The sequence below is a fragment of the Prunus persica genome, chromosome G5 (genome assembly GCF_000346465.2).
Source record: "Prunus persica cultivar Lovell chromosome G5, Prunus_persica_NCBIv2, whole genome shotgun sequence".
In the NCBI taxonomy this organism is placed as follows: Eukaryota; Viridiplantae; Streptophyta; class Magnoliopsida; order Rosales; family Rosaceae; genus Prunus; species Prunus persica.
In genome coordinates, this window is record NC_034013.1 from 11,531,949 (window position 1) to 11,549,421 (window position 17,473).

A 17,473-nucleotide genomic window follows, 5' to 3' on the forward strand; every position below is an offset into this window, starting at 1 on the left:
GTATTATACGACATCTCGTATAAACAAGGACAAACAAAACCAAGCACCGTCTCTCTGATTCAGTGAGTCTCTCTCTCTCTCTCTCTCTCTCTCTCTCTCTGTGAAGTTGAACTCTGAACCAGCGAGCTCGTGCAATTCAAAAATGAACAGGTAAGCATTTGCCCTACTCTTCTTCTTGAATTAGAAAAATGCAGCGTTTCAATCGTGTGCCCTTGCCCCTGTTTATTTTGCCTTTTTCTAGTTTGTGTTTTTGCTGATATGCGATTAGCTATGGAAATTGAGGTTCAAATTTGACAGATTAAGTTGCTTCCCTATGCATTTATTTCATAATTAGTGTTTTGGTTTTGTCTAATGTGATTATCTGCTGATAACAGCTTGATCATCAGAAGAAAGCTTGCTGAACATATCATCAGCAGATTGAAATTTCCACAGAGGACTTTATGTACGGATGCAGCTCCTAAAGTTTCCAGCTCCCATAGTGTCCAATCCAGCAATGTAAAGTCTTCATATTTTATTACATTGGGTTTTTGTTTGTTGCTTTGTTGAACCGGAAATAATTGTTCTTTTCCAATTAATTTATTAATATTCTTCCAATGTTTAATTTGATGGTTTCTTTTGAAATCCCAGGACCATGTGGGGCAACAGAGTTTTCGCAATGAAGTCCACCCGTACGACATTGCTATTGTTGGAGGGGGCATGGTTGGCATGGCCCTTGCTTGTTCCTTGGGTACGTAGTGTATTGTGTTTCTTTTTGACAAAATCTAGTTTCAATTACTATTGGTATCATCTCATTACTTCTTGAATATTAGTTTTTAACCTGATGTAATTACTCTCTATGTCGTTTTTAAATCAAAAGCTGTTGAGGTCAGTCGAACAGTTAGAGTTGATTTTGTGATTTTGCATTAACTAGACATCTGCTCAAGATATTTTTGTAGGTTTTGCTTGACTAGATTCTCACCTTTGTATTGGATAGAATGGAAACTTAGCAACGTTGTCAATGGTGAAAAAAGTGATTAGGTGGTAGTGCACAGAAACGTGTATTCTGTTATGCTTTTGTTTCTCAACCAAAATCCATGAAATGTACTTAATAAATTCATTTTTTTTATAAGAGAAGATTTTTTGTTGAATTACTTTGTTCTGTAGCACATTTCTACACTGACATACTAAAGTTTTCCATCTATTGTCTTATTCTGTTTTTTTAGCTAGAATGCCACTGACCAAGCACTTGAAAGTTGCCATCATCGATAGCAATCCTGCATTATCAAAGGGACTCGGCATCAAGAAAGAAGACCCTCCTGATCCAAGGGTCAGTACGGTAACACCTGCGACTATATCTCTCTTCAAAGGTATCAAACTTGACATATATGTGATTCTTCTCTATATACTGTACCAACATCCGTTTATCATATTTTCTTTTGGAAATTGTGTTAAGAGAGCTAAAATCAGATTTCCCTGCACAAATCTGGTTAGCTTGTATTGCCCATTTGTAGGATGTAGCGACCATGGTTCTCTATTTTGATTGTAACCGTTCCAGAAGTGTGACTTCTTTCTTGGGCAGAAACAAATGTTGAACTTTTTCTGGACTTTTAATAACAACAGTTGAATTTTGCAGATATTGGTGCTTGGAAATATGTTGAACAGCATCGACATGCATATTTTGATCAAATGCAGGTGATTGACCTTTCCAGTTTCTTATAGCATATTTTCATCACATGCATATTTTGATCAACAGTAGTTCACATTTTGTTTATGTTGCGTATTGACTTACAAGATCTGATTCAAATTGCTAATCCTTTAATGAATGAAATGAAAAATCATGATCTCAAAGCACTATGCCTACCAAATTGTTCAGTTGTCTGTCATTTAGTTTGTGTTTTAACTCATATATTTTCCCAACTCTGTTGTGCGGGTTTATATTGTTTCTTACTCTTCAATGTTCCCTAAAAGCCATGCGTCATATTTTTATTTCTTTCTTCAGAAAATGCACTGCAACATATTCCACCTCCCATTGACATGCTATTTTTCAATACGATTGATGATGCGATGCATTGATTTGAGGTTGAATTTAGAAAAATACTTATTTATTCCTTCATGATCTTTTGTAGGTTTGGGACTATACTGGCTTAGGGTATACAAAGTACAACGCAAGAGATGTGCATAAAGACACTCTAGGGTAAGAAGAAGTAGATTGTTATTATTTTTTTGGTAATTCATTTATTACTAGTAGAATATGATGCTGATTTTGTCTTATGATCAGGTGTGTAGTGGAGAATAAAGTACTGCACAATTCTCTTTTGTCATGTATACAGGTATCTAGCATAGCGGAATGGTTAACTTTTTTATTTCGTTCCAAATAAAAACTTAATCACTCGTGACTCATGTAGTTTCTTAGTTTTGATTGTTGTTGTTTTTCCCTAGTTTTTTGGTGGCTGTGCCTTCATATTTAATATTATAGATTTGCTTTTCCTTGAAGATATCTTTTCTTCACGTTTTTTTCCTGATGAAAAAAATTCTTTAAACCACCTTGCATTCTTCTCTAAATACTCTCTGTTGTTTTTGATAATTTTCATGTACGGCATATAAGTCTCAATACTTTCTACAGCTAAGAAGGTTAAGCTTTGACAGGATACAGATTTCCAGAAGACTATCTACCCTTCCAGATTGTCTTCAATGACTTTACAGCCAAGAAATTTATCCATGGGGGTGGATAGCACATCATCGGGGTTGAATGAGCGGGGAAACTTAGCAAAGCTGGATCTGAGTGATGGCAACAGTCTGTATGCAAAGTTGGTGGTAATTTTCAGTTGCAATTGAAGAATTTGTATTCTCCTTTAATGTAAAGTAGGATGACAGAATTGTCTGTTAGCAATGAGACAGTTTAACGTATCTCATTTGTAAGTTATTGATTGGCATCAAGTCACATAGAGCTTATTGCAGGTTGGATCTGATGGGTCCAAATCACGTGTTAGGGAGTTGGCAGGATTTAAGACAACTGGATGGAATTACTCACAGAATGCAATCATTTGTACTGTAGAACATAGTGTAGAAAATCGATGTGCATGGCAACGATTTCTACCTGCTGGGCCAATTGCACTTTTGCCAATAGGTGATAATTTCAGTAACATTGTTTGGACTATGAACCCAAAAGAAGCAACTGATCGTAAATCATTGGCTGAGGATGATTTTGTGAAAGATGTCAATTATGCGCTGGATTATGGATTTGGTCCTCATCCTAAGTCGAGCACCTTAGGAAGTGGAGGCATATTTTCTTGGTTTAAAACAGACGTGAATTTATCTCCTGATGAGTGCTTCAGAGTTCCCCCGAAAGTGGTGAAGTTGGCATCAGAAAGAATGGTGTTTCCGTTATCTTTGATGCATGCCAATGACTATGCGTCAAAGCATGTGGTTCTAATCGGTGATGCAGCACACACTGTTCACCCTTTGGCTGGGCAAGGAGTTAATCTGGGTTTTGGAGATGCATTTGCTCTTTCAAGAATCATTTCTGAGGGTATTGCAGTGGGAACAGACATTGCTGAGGTGGGTGATTTCCTTTTTAATTCTTTTTATGAAAAGTCAGTTATTGGTTGCCACAAAACGTGCATAATGTAGTATCTTTATTTGTCCGAGGGGTGTGTTTGTTTACTTGAGAGACATGGAGATCTATTAGTAATCATTCAAATCATAAGTAAAAATCTGGATTGTAATTGTAAAATATGTGAAACTTTCACTATGAGATCAACATATTACAAAATCACAAGCTAGATGATTTTTTTGAATATACCCAAGTTGTGACATGAAGGTGCTATCTAAGTCTAACACAGCTTTTAAAAGAAAGAAAATAAACTAAGGCGAAACCATTGCTAGTGTGTCAGTTTCAGAAATCATGTTACCTGAGTGGTATGCATAGTAGTAAATGGAATATGAGCGATCAAGTGGATTCCATTTTGTTTGCCATGGTTGTTTTGAAGTGTGAATGTCTTGATACTTGGTTTTCTGTACCGAATAAGCATTCTTAGTGTCACACTACATTCTGGTGAGTATGGTTGGTTTTTCTATATTTTTCTTTTGACAAATGTAGTTCTAATCTTATGCAGGTACTGTTGTTGAAGAAATATGAAGCAGAGAGGAAATCGGCAAATGTCACAATGATGGCAATCCTGGATGGTTTCCAAAAGGCTTACTCGGTTGATTTCGGACCTCTAAATATATTGCGGGCTGCTGCATTCAACGGAGCACAGTATATTCCACCCCTTAAAAGGAGTATTATTTCATATGCCTCAGGGGATCAAAGATTCCCAATTTTCTCTTGAGACAGATGTAAATATGGTGAGATATTTTCCTTTCATCAATCTTGTAAAAGAATAACTGCCCGTTCTGGTTAAAGTGAAAAGTTATGTGGACGGCTTATTTTGATCCCCTCTATTGTGGATGCGATGGCATGGTAGAATGTCCCTAAACTAAAACTCTGAAACATGTTCTTTGTAAGTAAAACTTACAACTCAAAATCTGAATTCTCAAACCTCAGAAACTCAAATTCAACACACGTTCGTTAGCAAAGTAAACTAAAAACTCCAAAACAAGAGCCATAAACAAATTGGTTACCAACACTCGTACAGATTTATCTCAGCGCGAAGCCGGAAGTACACTTCCCCCTTGAATGCATCAGTCATCAAAGTGGCTATCCCTCGAGCCATGAAGAAGTTGCCGGTACTGCCAATCACTGAAATATCCCTGGTTTTGTTCATCAGTGGATCAGCACCAGCAAAGTTGATGCTTCCCTTGTGTTTGGATGAGTTAAACACAAAGGAGAAGCCAAGCCAAGCAGTGAATATATCTTTCTTGTCGTACAAGTAGAAGCCTTGTGCGCAACCAACTGGGGTTGAGTGTAGATTATTGTCTAAGGTAATGGGATCATCAAGCACAACCATGTTCCCGAAATAGCTTTTTCCTGCCAATATGGTTCTGTTTCCCCAAGCTGGTGCTCCAACAATGGCTGATGTTGCATTCTTGGCATTCTTTCCGTTGTAAATAATGTCGTGGAAGTAAAACACCAGCTTCTTACACGGTTTGTGAGCCCGGACTCTCTTGCCGGGTTTGGCTGCGGAGGTTGGACAAGAGGAGGAAGAAGAGGAGAAGAGTTGAAATTGGTTTTAGGGTAGCCATGTTTAGAGGATAGGAGAGAAATGTAGTTGCAAGTATATGCTGTGACAATTTGTGAATTGGGATGGTCTTAACTTAATCGCATGATATAACTTTTTCTCAGAAAATTTCAGAGCTAGTTTAAATTTTTTTCTTTTGGTCTTTCACTAAAATAGTAATTAACTTGACTTGCACGCCATCCTTAAGCACTGCTCAGATGGGAATGGTACCATATAGTATGAACCTACCTGGCTGTATTTTTTCTTCTGATCACTTCATAACTACGACTGACATAATCATTTGGGGCACCATGAACATTTGGGACCCTATATTGGTTAGAAAAATTATTTCTAACGTGAGCATATAGTGCAGTGCAACATAGCTTTAAGAAAAAGAAGAAAGAAAGTGAATTTTATTTAGGGTGTTTAAAGTGAGTTTTGTTAACTGAATTACAAGGGCTTATGGTTTGGTTATGTGTAGTGTAAGATTTCAGTTGGTTCAATTATTTATAATGATCATATAAAAGGTAATTTGAACTCAAACTTATTGTTGAGAGAAGTTCGTTGTTTTTTTATATCCAATTCTCCCCCGATGATGTTTGAGACACCAACTTATTGCAACCATTTTTAGACACCAACTGATGTGGTAGTGTCTTATTTGATGTGAATAAATAAAATTCAAAGTCCGAACAGAAAAAAAAATTGGTGTGAAAAAAAAAGAGTAATATATTGGTGTCTAATGCAAATTTAGAAAGAAAATGGAAATCTAATTCTAATACATTTAAAAAAAAAAAAAAGGGGTGGAAAATTAAGGTGGTGAGTGGTTTGGTGCCTCTCCTAAATTCCTAATGCACTCACTAACTTTGGCAATCATTTCGTACATAAATATGCTTGTGTTCATTGGTTTTATGGGCCCCAACTTTGCGATTAGTGGTTTTAGTCTTGTCTGCAATAACCTTACCAACTCACTCAATTATCAGTTAGGAAAGGCAAAAGGAACTATTACAACTACAAGCAACAACTGACTTAAAATAACAAACACACTAACGACCAACATCAATCACCATTCACTCAGATACACCCCATAAGTTCGGAAAAAATAAAAATAGAAAATCTGAAATTTTTAGAAATTTCAACCCATTTATTAAAAAAATTGCGGATTTGTATACTTTTATAATCGTTAGATTGACGAGTTCATATTTTTTTAGTAGGTTTAGATTTGTCAGAAGTATTTGAATTTGTTCACGAAGATGCAAATTTAAAGATAAAAAAAATGTACCTAACCAAGAAACCCAATATGGATAGAATTTGATCGTCGATCTATTATTGAGTACATGCATTCATTTCCCCCTAGTCTGGATACAAAAGCATGATTGCTATCTTGATCAACAAAATTTGGATCAAAGTTAAACCAAAACTGAAATCAAAGTGTGAGATGAGTGCCAAATTAGCAATACCTAGTCACACGAATTTTTACCAACACTCATACAACTTAATGTCAACTCGAAGACGAAAATAAACTTCACCCTCAAATGCGTCAGTCTCCAAAGTAGCAACCCCTCTAGTCATGAAGAAGTCCCCAGTCCCGCCAATGACAGAAACGTCCCTAGTCTTGTTCATCAATGGGTCTGCCCCGGCAAAGTTGATGCTCCCTCTGTGTTGGGTCGAGTTGAAGACAAAGGAGAAGCCAAGCCATGCAGTGAAGATGTCTTTCCTGTCATAAATATAGAAGCCTTGGGCACGACCAACTGGGGCAGAGTGCAAATTGTTGTCCAATGTAATTGGGTCGTCGAACACAACAATGTTACCAAAATGGCTTTGCCCTGCCAAAATGGTTCTGTTGCCCCAGGGCGGTGAACCCACAATGGCTGCAGTGGCATTTTTGGAATTCTTGCCGTTGAAGATAATGTCGTGGAAATAAAAGGTTAGGTGTCTACATGGGTGGTGAGGAGGAGGACGAGGCTTGATATGGGGTTTTGGGGTAGGGGAAGCTATGGTTGCATTGAGGAGGAAGAAGAGGAAGAGAGCTGAAACTAGACCCTTGTTTGGTTCCATTGAGAAGCAATCAAGTGGTCAGTTTTGCTTGGAGGAGTGAATTGGGTTGGCATTCTCTAACCTTATTATATAGGAGTTCGGAAATGTTGAATTATTAATTAATGATGATATCCAAATAGGTATTGGATAAAGCTTGGCTTAAAAGGCATTCTATAGCCAGGTGATTAACCAGAGAGAGAACTTTATCCTTTTGGACTATTTAAGTTTGATAGCTTTGGTTCTACGATTATTATCATGATTGATGCACAGCTTGGGTTTTGGGACCAGTGGAAAATGTTGTGGCTACAAAATCACAAAGCAACTTTTTCTTTTAAAAGCTTGGCTCCTTACATGTCACATGCGTACATAAACTTTTCTTCTTGTAATTTTAAAGAATTACTTTTGTTGTATGTGTCGGCTTGAAATTTATTTCTAAGGCAACTCATCCTTATTTGCAAAAAGCCAAACATTGTCATTTTTTCTTTAGCCATGAGACCAACATCTGTTGTCTTTTTCCGTTTACAAGCAACAAATTTGGAGGTTGAAATTACCAACTCCATGCCAAACCAAACCAAACACTAGAATGAGATTAATATCCCACATGATGAAATATTCTAGCTTATATCCGAGTCTTTTCGATCGGTTTGTCTCCTCTCTATTTTGATGTCTAACTAACACCAATTCTATCTAACCTTTTCCCGAACAATAATAAGTCCACTTGCATGGAATGGAACTAGCCACCAGATCCACCAACCTAGCGACTTAATTAACCTCGGCCATAAAAACCTCGTAGAGGAAACAAGAACTAATTTGATTGGATGTGTGATGTGTGACGATACTAACATAACAAAAATGCGAGTAGATAGATATATACCATCTTAAGCTCCACAGAATTCTTAAAGACAAAATTTAGAAATATCACGAACTAGACGTTAATTAAGTTTTTTTTTTTTTTTTTTAAAATCTTTAGAAATATCACTTGATATGTGTATACAGAGCTTCTTCATACTTTGAAAATTCTCCTTTTCTATTATTTGACGTTTTCTTTGTAAGATGTTGGATTATTCTAATTACCTACTTAAGTGGTCTTCTAATCACCATAGGGTTGTCTTGGGCTCAATATTGAACAAGGACTCAAATACTACTCGGCCCGTAGCCTTTGTATAAGTGTTTAAGTTAAATACATGGGCCAAAGGGATTCCTAATTAATATGGACTAAGGTTTTTATTTCCTAATGCAATAAGGATTGTTTGAGAGTTTTTCTTGATGGGAGAGACTCTTAGGCAGATGCATATAAAACACAAGTGTCCCTGCTCAACCGATCAAGCCAACCTACACAAAAGAATTCAACCCATCTAAAATGAGTGTATGAAGGGATCGGATTGAGGAGATGTGCTCTTGTATATTCTTGATGTGTGTTCTATCATGTGTAGTCATTATAGTTTACATTCTTTCCCCAAATCCTCTTCTCAAACCTCTCATCACTCTTAGCTGAACCCAAAATGAGTTTTCTCTCTCATTTTGAAAGCAAGCCTGTTTGAGATTGCTTTTGAAATGACTAAATGGCTTTCTAACAAAGTGTTTCTTGATCATAGAAACACCAACAACTTGAATTTCTCATTTTACCCCTTTATAGGAAAAAGGGAAAGGGTACTTCTCTTTGAACCCAATAAGTTTCTCTTCCCTGGGAAAATTTTGGATATCTCATGTTACCCCTTAAAAGAAAAGAAGCTCTATCTATCTCTCTCCGTCTCCCCATCCTTACAGTTACAACGAAGGTTGGCGAGGTTGCCATCGTGATGGGTCCCCATTCTCACTTTCTTTTTTCTCAATAGTTCCTTTTTTGTAACAAGAGTTGTATTTCCTTTTTTGGATGATATAAGAATCCAAGTAGGTTAATCAAAGAAGTCAAGAGGAAACACTAAGAAAAAGCAAAGAATAAGCTTATGTTATTCTTCCAAAGAGAAGAAAGAGACAAAAAAAAAAAAAAAAAGTAGCATTAGCAACCAATACTAGACAATGATACACATAACAGAACTCTTTCCTCCTAAATCCCTACTATGGCATCTTTGCCTTTAATTTTGCAGAGAAAGTGTTGGAATGGCTTGCTTGCCATGTTTGTGGAACCGAGTTGAATCAGGCTCCTAGGTCAAATAATTCCTTTCATTTGAGGATTATTTGACCTAATTGGGAATTACTCAATTTAATTGGGAGTTACCCAATTAAATTGAAAGTTACCTAATTAAATAGAGAAATATTGATTTTATTCCTACCACAATTCCCAATTAAATGATGAGTTACCTAATCAAATTAGGAATTGATTTGATACCTACCACAATTAGGGATTTGATTTACCCTAATAAATCAAATCCCTAATTAATCAAATCAATTCCAAATCGGGAAGGAATAATTCCATTCCATTCCATCTACGGAATTATTCCTCTGAAACCCTAGCCAATTCCTCTCAAACCCTAGCCACCTCCTCTCTCTCTCTCTCTCTTTTTTACATAAGGCTCCGGCCGCCCGGTTTACACCTTAAACACATCTCCGTACCTTATTAGCTATTGTTTTCTATATGATTCAATTGAACTAATTTAGGCATCGGAGGACCTTTGGCCAACACCCCCCGAGTGTGGTCCTCTTATTTGTTCTATTTTGTAGGGAGAAAGAGGCGGCGAAGAAGAGAGGGAAATCTTTTCAACCCAATATTCTGGTGGGGAAATTTGCCCCCACAAATTGGTGCTTTTATTGAGAGCACGAGATATACTCAAAGCGTGCTCCAAACTTATTTTTCAATTCACCGAAGCCTTCCAAACAACCATGGTTGTAAGCAAGAAGACGAGGGGCAAAACCGCCACGATGGCTAAATCCGCGACGGCCTAAAGCCACTCCACCCATGATCCCGTGATTGACATGGTGGCACCACCATCTCTTACCACCGTGCCACCCACAGGACTAGCAGCTGAGACCACCGCACCGGCCACCACCGTCGATCATGATGGGACCTCCCATCAAGGTGGGCTCGTTATCACTGCCGACTTGTTGCTTTTCTTGAGGGCATTCATCTCCCCATCACAAGAGAGAGTTGGAAATTATAAGTTGTTCTTTAATATAAAATGCCAAAAGGAAGAAGATGAGTATTGGTCCAACTTCGATCATGTCGAAAAGATCATACTTCATGAATATATTATCTTGGTCTTGTTGACTTTGTTCATGATTCAAAAATCTCAATTGCACATCTATAATACTCGTTTCTAAATTCTCCTACCCCTCTCCCCCCCTATGATTCCTCTATGATGATTTATAGGTGTCAATGTCTCAAAAGAACCTTTCCAAGGAAATGGAGCAAGAGGCGGAATTCTTACTCTATTTGGAGAAATTGAGAACTATTCTAATTTCATATTTGGATAGTAAATATGTTCCTATAGAAGTTGGGAACAACATTATATCTTCTATAAAGAGATGGATCTAATGTCTCAGTTCTTACGGGTGCTAGATTTTAGTAACTTGGCTCTTAAAGTGTTTACGAGGTCTCCGATTATTTCGGCTTGTATGATTAAAACTGGCGGCCTTGCCCAATTGGATACAAGATTATGGAACCACTCTTAAAAGGTTATATTTGAGCTTTTGTATTTATCTCCAGTTACTTCTGTACTGGTTTCAAAACCTCAACTTGCTCCCAAAAAAAAAAAAAGATTACAGATGTCCGTATTTGGTTGCTTTTGCCAAGGGCTTTAATCTCCTCATCACGTGAGAGAGTTGGAGATTAAAAGTTGTTCCTTAACTGTAATATGCCAAAACGAAGAAGATGACTATTGGTCCAACATCATTTATGTCACGAAGATTATACTTGATGAGCATATTATCTTGCTCTTATTGACTTCATTCATGATTTAGAAATCTCAACGACACATGTATAATACTCGTCTCTCCAACTCCCCCATATGAATTCATATGTGTCTATATTTCAAAATGACTCGTCCTTGGAAATGGAACAGGATGCCGAATTCTTACTCCATTTGGAGAAATTGGAAAGCACTTTAATTTCATATTTGGTTAGTAAATTTGTTCCTATAGAAGTTGGGATCAACAGCCTATATTTGGTTAATCTCAAGGGTCAACATGTGCTAGATCTTAGTAACTTGGCTTTTAAGGTGCCTAAGAGGTCTTCGATTATTTTGACTTGTATGATTAAATTTGGAGGCATTGCCTAATTGGCTACAAGATTATGGAACCACTCTAAAAATGTTACATTTGAGCTTTTGTACCTATCTCTGGTTACTTTCGTACTAGTTTCAAAACTTTAACTTGCTCCAAAACTAAGGATTATAGAATGTCCCTATTTGGTTGCATGCTATAATAAACAGTTTTCCATTCGTCTCTTAATCACTGTTGGAATTTTAAAAAGGTTTTAAAAATTTAACCATTTTGATCTTTTTATTTATTTTATTTTATTTATTGTTGGAGTTATATATATTTAATTTTCAAGTATTATTTTTATATTGAATGTCTTAATTTTCTGGTTTAATGTGGTGATGGTTACATGTTTTTAGATGCCTATAAAAGGCTACTCCTCCTTCACATTTGATATACTATCAGAATATCACATACCACAATATGATTCTCTCCCTTTCTACCTTTTATACTTTCCCTACTTATATTATTATTTTTGGGCAATGACTCCGTGATCTAGATACCTATATCCGACTAAGAACGTGCTCATAGCCGACCTGGAGCCTGTGTATTTGAGGTCGTATATTGGAGTCTTGTAAACCGTCAGTACCTACACATAGGGAAGTTGTAAAGGCTTTAGGACATTGTCTTTAACGTGCTTCACCATTTCAGGCTTGCTTGCATAATCTTAATTTATCTTACTTTTAATTTCATATTATTTGTTATTTAGTTTTACTTTACCTTAAAAGACTTTCCAACTTGTTTGATATATTATTTATATTATAAAGGGTTTTGCTTTTGACTTTTATGGGAAAAGAAAAACTATAATTTTTATAACAATCTAAATTTAGCCTTTGTATGTTAAAATCATTCTTACCGTATTTGTTGTTGTTATAGGTTTCATTTTATTTTCACAACAAATGACCTCCTTTATTAATGAGATTTTGGCTCTTTGAAACTTAAGAGGAGGTCATTCTCACAACAAATGAGATTTCAACACTTATTACTTGGTTTGACCTCCCTTACTAAAGTCATTTACTGTTCTGGGCCAAATTTTTAACGAGTAGGTATCCCAAGTCCAAATTTTAAAGAGAAAGTCTAAAATTGCCCAAGAAATGCAGATGTAGGTTAAGTATGTTGAGAAAGACAATGTGCCCGCACCATTTACTTGAGATGCAACCTTGCACTGCATGAAGAGATGATCAATTGGCTGTGGATATTAATTTGGCCACAAGGAGGGTGAGACAGTCCAAGTCCAACTCCTTTCCTTCACGAATCCCTTTGACTATTAAGTCGTCAAGTTGCCCCAAAGCTCTTCATATTTTTCAGAATTCCTAATCTGCTTTTCAACAGGTTGATGTGATTGTTGACACTTGGAATAAAAGAAAGGCCTGAAAAATCTCAGTGTCAGGCTAAATGTTTTAAGTACATCCCCTATCCCAAAATCTGGTAGTCTCAATCTTCTGTTTTTATCTTGCTGTTGTTCTGCTATTATTTCTCCCTTTTATGGTACTGGTGTAGCAGCCTTCGAGTCTAGTCTTATAAGATTTTAGTAACTCCCCCCTCCTTTTTATGTGTTTTGGTTTTGGGAGATGATTTTCACATTCCTCTACAATTCTTCTTTATATTTACTATTCAATGTAGACCTAAAGAACAAAAGAGCACTCTTGAAATAGGGGAAAAATATTGTTTGTTTTAATGATCATGATTGTGAAAATGTTGAATTTCATATAAGGCCGAAGCAACAAAGGAGCTCAATCAAAGACGAAGACCTGCTAAAGACCCACTCAATCATACTCGTGTGGGCCCCTTCCTAGCTCAATCAAAGACGAAGACCTGCTAAAGACAATAACCACACAATCATACTCGTGTGGGCCCCTTCCTATTGTCTCTGTTTCCTTGAAATTGCTATCGGTATCTTCCAGGCTCAGCTGGTTCTTCTTCCAAAGAGAAACATAAAGAAAGCAGCATTAGCTAGCAACCATACACGGATACACATAGCATAACACTGTTTCTTCCTGAAGCTACCATGGAGTCATTTTCCTTCAACGTTGTTGAGAAAGTGTTGGAAAGGCTTGCTTCCCATGCTTACCACGAAATTCGTTTGGCTTTGGATGTCAAGGATGATCTAATCAAGCTCCAGGAAACCTTATCAACCATCGCAAAAGTGGTCCTAGATGCAGAGGAAAAACAGAGGAAGGATCCCCTGCTTGCTGACTGGTTAGGGAAGCTAAAAGATGTTTGCTATGATATGGATGATGTTCTCGACCAATTCGAATTCCGAAAATTGAGGATGCAAGTGCTCAACTCTCGGAGTAATGTCAAAGGAAAGGTACGCAACTTCTTTTCGCGTCCAAATTCCTTTATGTTAAGCTACAAAATTGGTCAGAGAATCAAAGATATTAGAGAAAGATTGGGTGAAATTGCAGCTGCAAAAGCTCAGTTCAATCTGTATGAACGAGCTGCAGATTGGCAAGGGATGCACATAGAGAGGGAGACCCACTCTTTTGTGCATGCCCCGGATGTGATTGGAAGAGATAAAGATAAAGAAGAGATGATCATGCATCTTCTTAATGACAATCGCACTGGTCATGGGGAGGAGAATGTTTCTGTTATTTCCATTAATGGGTTAGGAGGTCTGGGAAAGACAACACTTGCTAAACTGGTGTATAATGATAACAGAGTAGTAGGGAACTTTGAGTTGAGAATATGGGTGTGCGTCTCAGATGATTTCGACAATAAAAGATTGCTTCGAGAAATTGTTACTGCTGCAACAAGCCAAAAATGTGTGGATGAAAGCATTGAACAGATGCAAATTAAGCTGCGGCATGCTTTGACATGTAAGAAACTTCTGTTAGTGTTGGATGATGTTTGGGACAAGGGGCCAATGGGAATCACAATGAAGAAATGGATTGATTTGAAGTCTTTGTTAAATGTTGTAGCCAATGGGAGTAAAATCATTGTAACAACACGCAATGAATCGGTTGCATTGCTTATGGGGCATGCACACATGCATCTACTGAAGGGCCTTCCCCACTCAGATTGCATGACTATATTCATAAAAGTGGCATTTACAAAAAGAGAACAGGGAGACTATCCCAAGTTAATAAAAATTGGGGAAGATATTGTGAGGAAGTGTGGAGGGGTTCCTCTTGCCTTGTACACCCTAGGGGGCCTGCTCTATTCGAACAAGGATGAGCGATACTGGTCACATGTTAGAGACAGTGACATATGGAAATTGGAACAGGGAAGCGACGACATTTTACCTGCGCTTAAGTTAAGCTACGATGCATTGCCGATCTACTTGAAACCTTGTTTTGCCTTTTGTTCACTTTATCCAAAGGACTATGTATTTAGAAGCGCAGAATTGATCCCGTTGTTGATGGCTGAAGGCTTCATTCAATCCTCCAAAGGTAACGGGAACCAAGAGCTTGAAGATATTGGTCTGGACTACATAAGGCAACTATGTTCTAGGTATTTCTTTCAGATTGAGGAAGATGATTTCCTTTTTCTACGGTTTAGAATGCATGACCTTGTTCATGATTTAGCAATCTCAATGGCAAGGGTAGAGTATTCGTCTCTAAATTTTCGTCCCTCTGATTCATCTAAGATGGTTCGGCATGTGTCAATATCTCAGAAGGACTTGTCCAAGGAAAATGAAGAAAACCCCAAATTCTTACTTCGTCTGGAGAAATTGAGAACCATTCTAATTCCAGATTTGGACAGTGAATATGTTCCTATAAAAGTTGGGATCAACAGTCAATCTTTTTTAAAGAAATGCATCTCAAGAATCAACTACCTACGAGTGCTAGATCTTAGTAACTTGACTCTTAAGGTGCTGCCATGTTCCATCGGTAACTTGAGTCACTTGAGGTATCTCGATGTGTCATATAATCAGCATATAAATAAGCTTCCTGATTCCATTTGCAAGCTGCATCATTTACAATCCTTGCTACTTATAAACTGTGGAAAACTCAAGGAGTTGCCTAAAGACATGGGAAATCTGATTAGCCTTAGGTACTTGGCCTTAACCATAAAGAAGACGCATTTGCCAGAAGCAATTGGTCGTCTCACCTCTCTTCGAACTTTATGCGTCAGTGCATGCAAAAATCTTAAATCTTTGGGCAAAGAGATGCGATCCCTCACTAACCTTCGAATGCTAGTCATTGTGAGCTGTCAAAACTTGGAATCCTTGTCATCTTGCAACATGACCACATTGGAAACTTTAGTCATCTATAGTTGCCCAAAGCTAAATCTGATGGGGTCAGAAGAAGGCATTCGAGGTCTTCAATCGTTTTGGATTGTAGGTTCGAATTTGACAGCCTTGCCTCATTGGTTGCAAGAGTCTGCAAACACACTAAAAACATTACAGTTGGGATTTTGTACCTATCTACAGTCACTTCCGGAATGGTTTCAAAACTTTCCTTCGCTTCAAAAACTAAAGATTACAAATTGTTCCCATTTGTTTGCTTTGCCCGAGGGCATGGATCGCCTTACTGCATTGAGAGAGTTGGAGATTAGCAATTGTCCTTTAGTTAGGAGATGCAGGTATGAAGGTGAGGATTGGTCCAAGATCGCTCATGTCCCAAAGATCATACTCAATGGTCATCGACGGCTAATTAGGTAACAATGTTATATACTTACTGATCTCTTCTTGTTTGTGCTATTTTTGGTTTTCATACTAAATGTTGCTATGCCTTTAGTTATTCTAAATCCAAATTGTGGTCACTTTGATGGTCCTTCTTCTTCTCTTTTCAGTTCAAAATTTGAACAATAGTATGTTTTTAGATTAACCTATTTGCTTAGTCTCTTAATAACAATATATGTATATAATTTCTCTTTTCTTCCTAACAATTGCAGATCTCATGGATAGGACCATTTGAGGTATTTCGTCTAGTCAATCCGAATTGATGTATGAATATTTTTTTTCCTTTTCTTTTCGTATTGTGATGTGTGGATGTTTTAGTGACCTTATGGTCAATGATTGATGTTTTTTTCTTCATTTTTTTTTACACCTGTATAATTAAAGCCCTCTGGTTTGTCTATCTTTTCCCCCTTGGTATGAAAGATATGAGTGGCCATATGAATGCTACTATTCTACAAGTTTTCATGCACTTGTTCCCTCATGAATGTTTAATCTTATTACTTATTGGAGTAGCGCCACTCCTCGACCTGGAGCGGCCTTGGACCCCTTAAATTTTGATCTCTCCTCTATTATATTATATATAACATATAGAATTTGTTATAAAAAAAAACTTATAATTTAAATTAAAATTCTCTCTAAAACAAATTAGACATGACTAATTATAAATATTTAACTCTAAATATGTAACTAGTAAATACTTAAGTACTTTATATACTTGTATTTTCTACTTCGCCCTCCTTAACTTTGTGATTCTAGCTCCGTCAACTAGACTAAGCATATGCTTAGGGAACTTTAAAATTTTAAGCACTGCATGAAACACAACATATTTGAAGACCATTCGTAGTTCTCACATAGCAACTGTTGAAATTAATGCACTGCACTGCGCCTTTTTTTTATTTTTTACTAAGGCTGAAGATAAAGCAAGGACATGAAGAAGAAGAAAAGCCGAGGCATATGCTTTTCGGGAGCTGATTTTCATATTTGTCTTCATTTTTAAAATTGTTTAATTCTTCATATTTCCTATTCTACGCTTTTTAGTATTTCAATTCGATAGTAAACCCCCTGGAGAGCCTTCCCCATTCCACGAAAAACACTCGTAAAACGGAAATAACACTGTTTTGCTATTCTGACCAATCAACTATGCCATTTGGGATAACTTTTCTACTTGGAATATCGTGATTGACTAGAAATAGTAAAACAATATTATCCTCGTTGCACACAAATTTTTCTGCCATTCCACAGCTATTAAATTTTGCATTCCGTTGCCTCTTTTGGCAGAGCAGCGTCACCCCAAATTCTTCAAAAGCTTGTCTCTTTCTCTTTTCCTCCGTCTATAGCATCACCTTCAACAACCAAGAATTGAAAGCATGGAAACAAAAGCAACTACTGAAAGTAAAGAAAAGGGTCATGCTAGGGAGACCAACTTTAGATACCCACCTTGGGTACCAACTCTCTAATGAGAAGTGGGAGCCCACAATAAAAG

At 37.1% G+C, this 17,473-nt stretch overlaps 4 protein-coding genes across 4 annotated transcripts; 2 read left to right on the plus strand and 2 right to left on the minus strand.

The window, feature by feature from the left end:
- Positions 52–4,413, plus strand: LOC18777467 (ubiquinone biosynthesis monooxygenase COQ6, mitochondrial). The gene is made up of 10 exons (XM_020564136.1): positions 52–150; positions 375–495; positions 628–727; positions 1,203–1,346; positions 1,613–1,671; positions 2,106–2,173; positions 2,258–2,309; positions 2,626–2,793; positions 2,938–3,537; positions 4,095–4,413. Exons 1-10 carry the CDS (start codon positions 143–145, stop codon positions 4,308–4,310), a joined length of 1,536 nt encoding a protein of 511 aa, XP_020419725.1. The 5' UTR covers positions 52–142; the 3' UTR covers positions 4,311–4,413.
- LOC18778042 (disease resistance response protein 206) lies at positions 4,495–5,141 on the minus strand (the record flags this gene model as incomplete). Its single annotated transcript, XM_007210980.2, has 1 exon — positions 4,495–5,141. A coding segment is annotated over one exon (543 nt), but the record flags the coding sequence as incomplete, so codon positions are not given.
- LOC18777850 (disease resistance response protein 206) lies at positions 6,415–7,243 on the minus strand. Its single transcript, XM_007209570.2, has one exon. The coding sequence runs from the start codon at positions 7,191–7,193 to the stop codon at positions 6,612–6,614; it is 582 nt and encodes a 193-aa protein (XP_007209632.1). The 5' UTR covers positions 7,194–7,243; the 3' UTR covers positions 6,415–6,611.
- LOC18776480 (putative disease resistance protein RGA3) lies at positions 13,214–16,459 on the plus strand. The gene is made up of 2 exons (XM_020564664.1): positions 13,214–15,968; positions 16,206–16,459. Exons 1-2 carry the CDS (start codon positions 13,375–13,377, stop codon positions 16,216–16,218), a joined length of 2,607 nt encoding a protein of 868 aa, XP_020420253.1. The 5' UTR covers positions 13,214–13,374; the 3' UTR covers positions 16,219–16,459.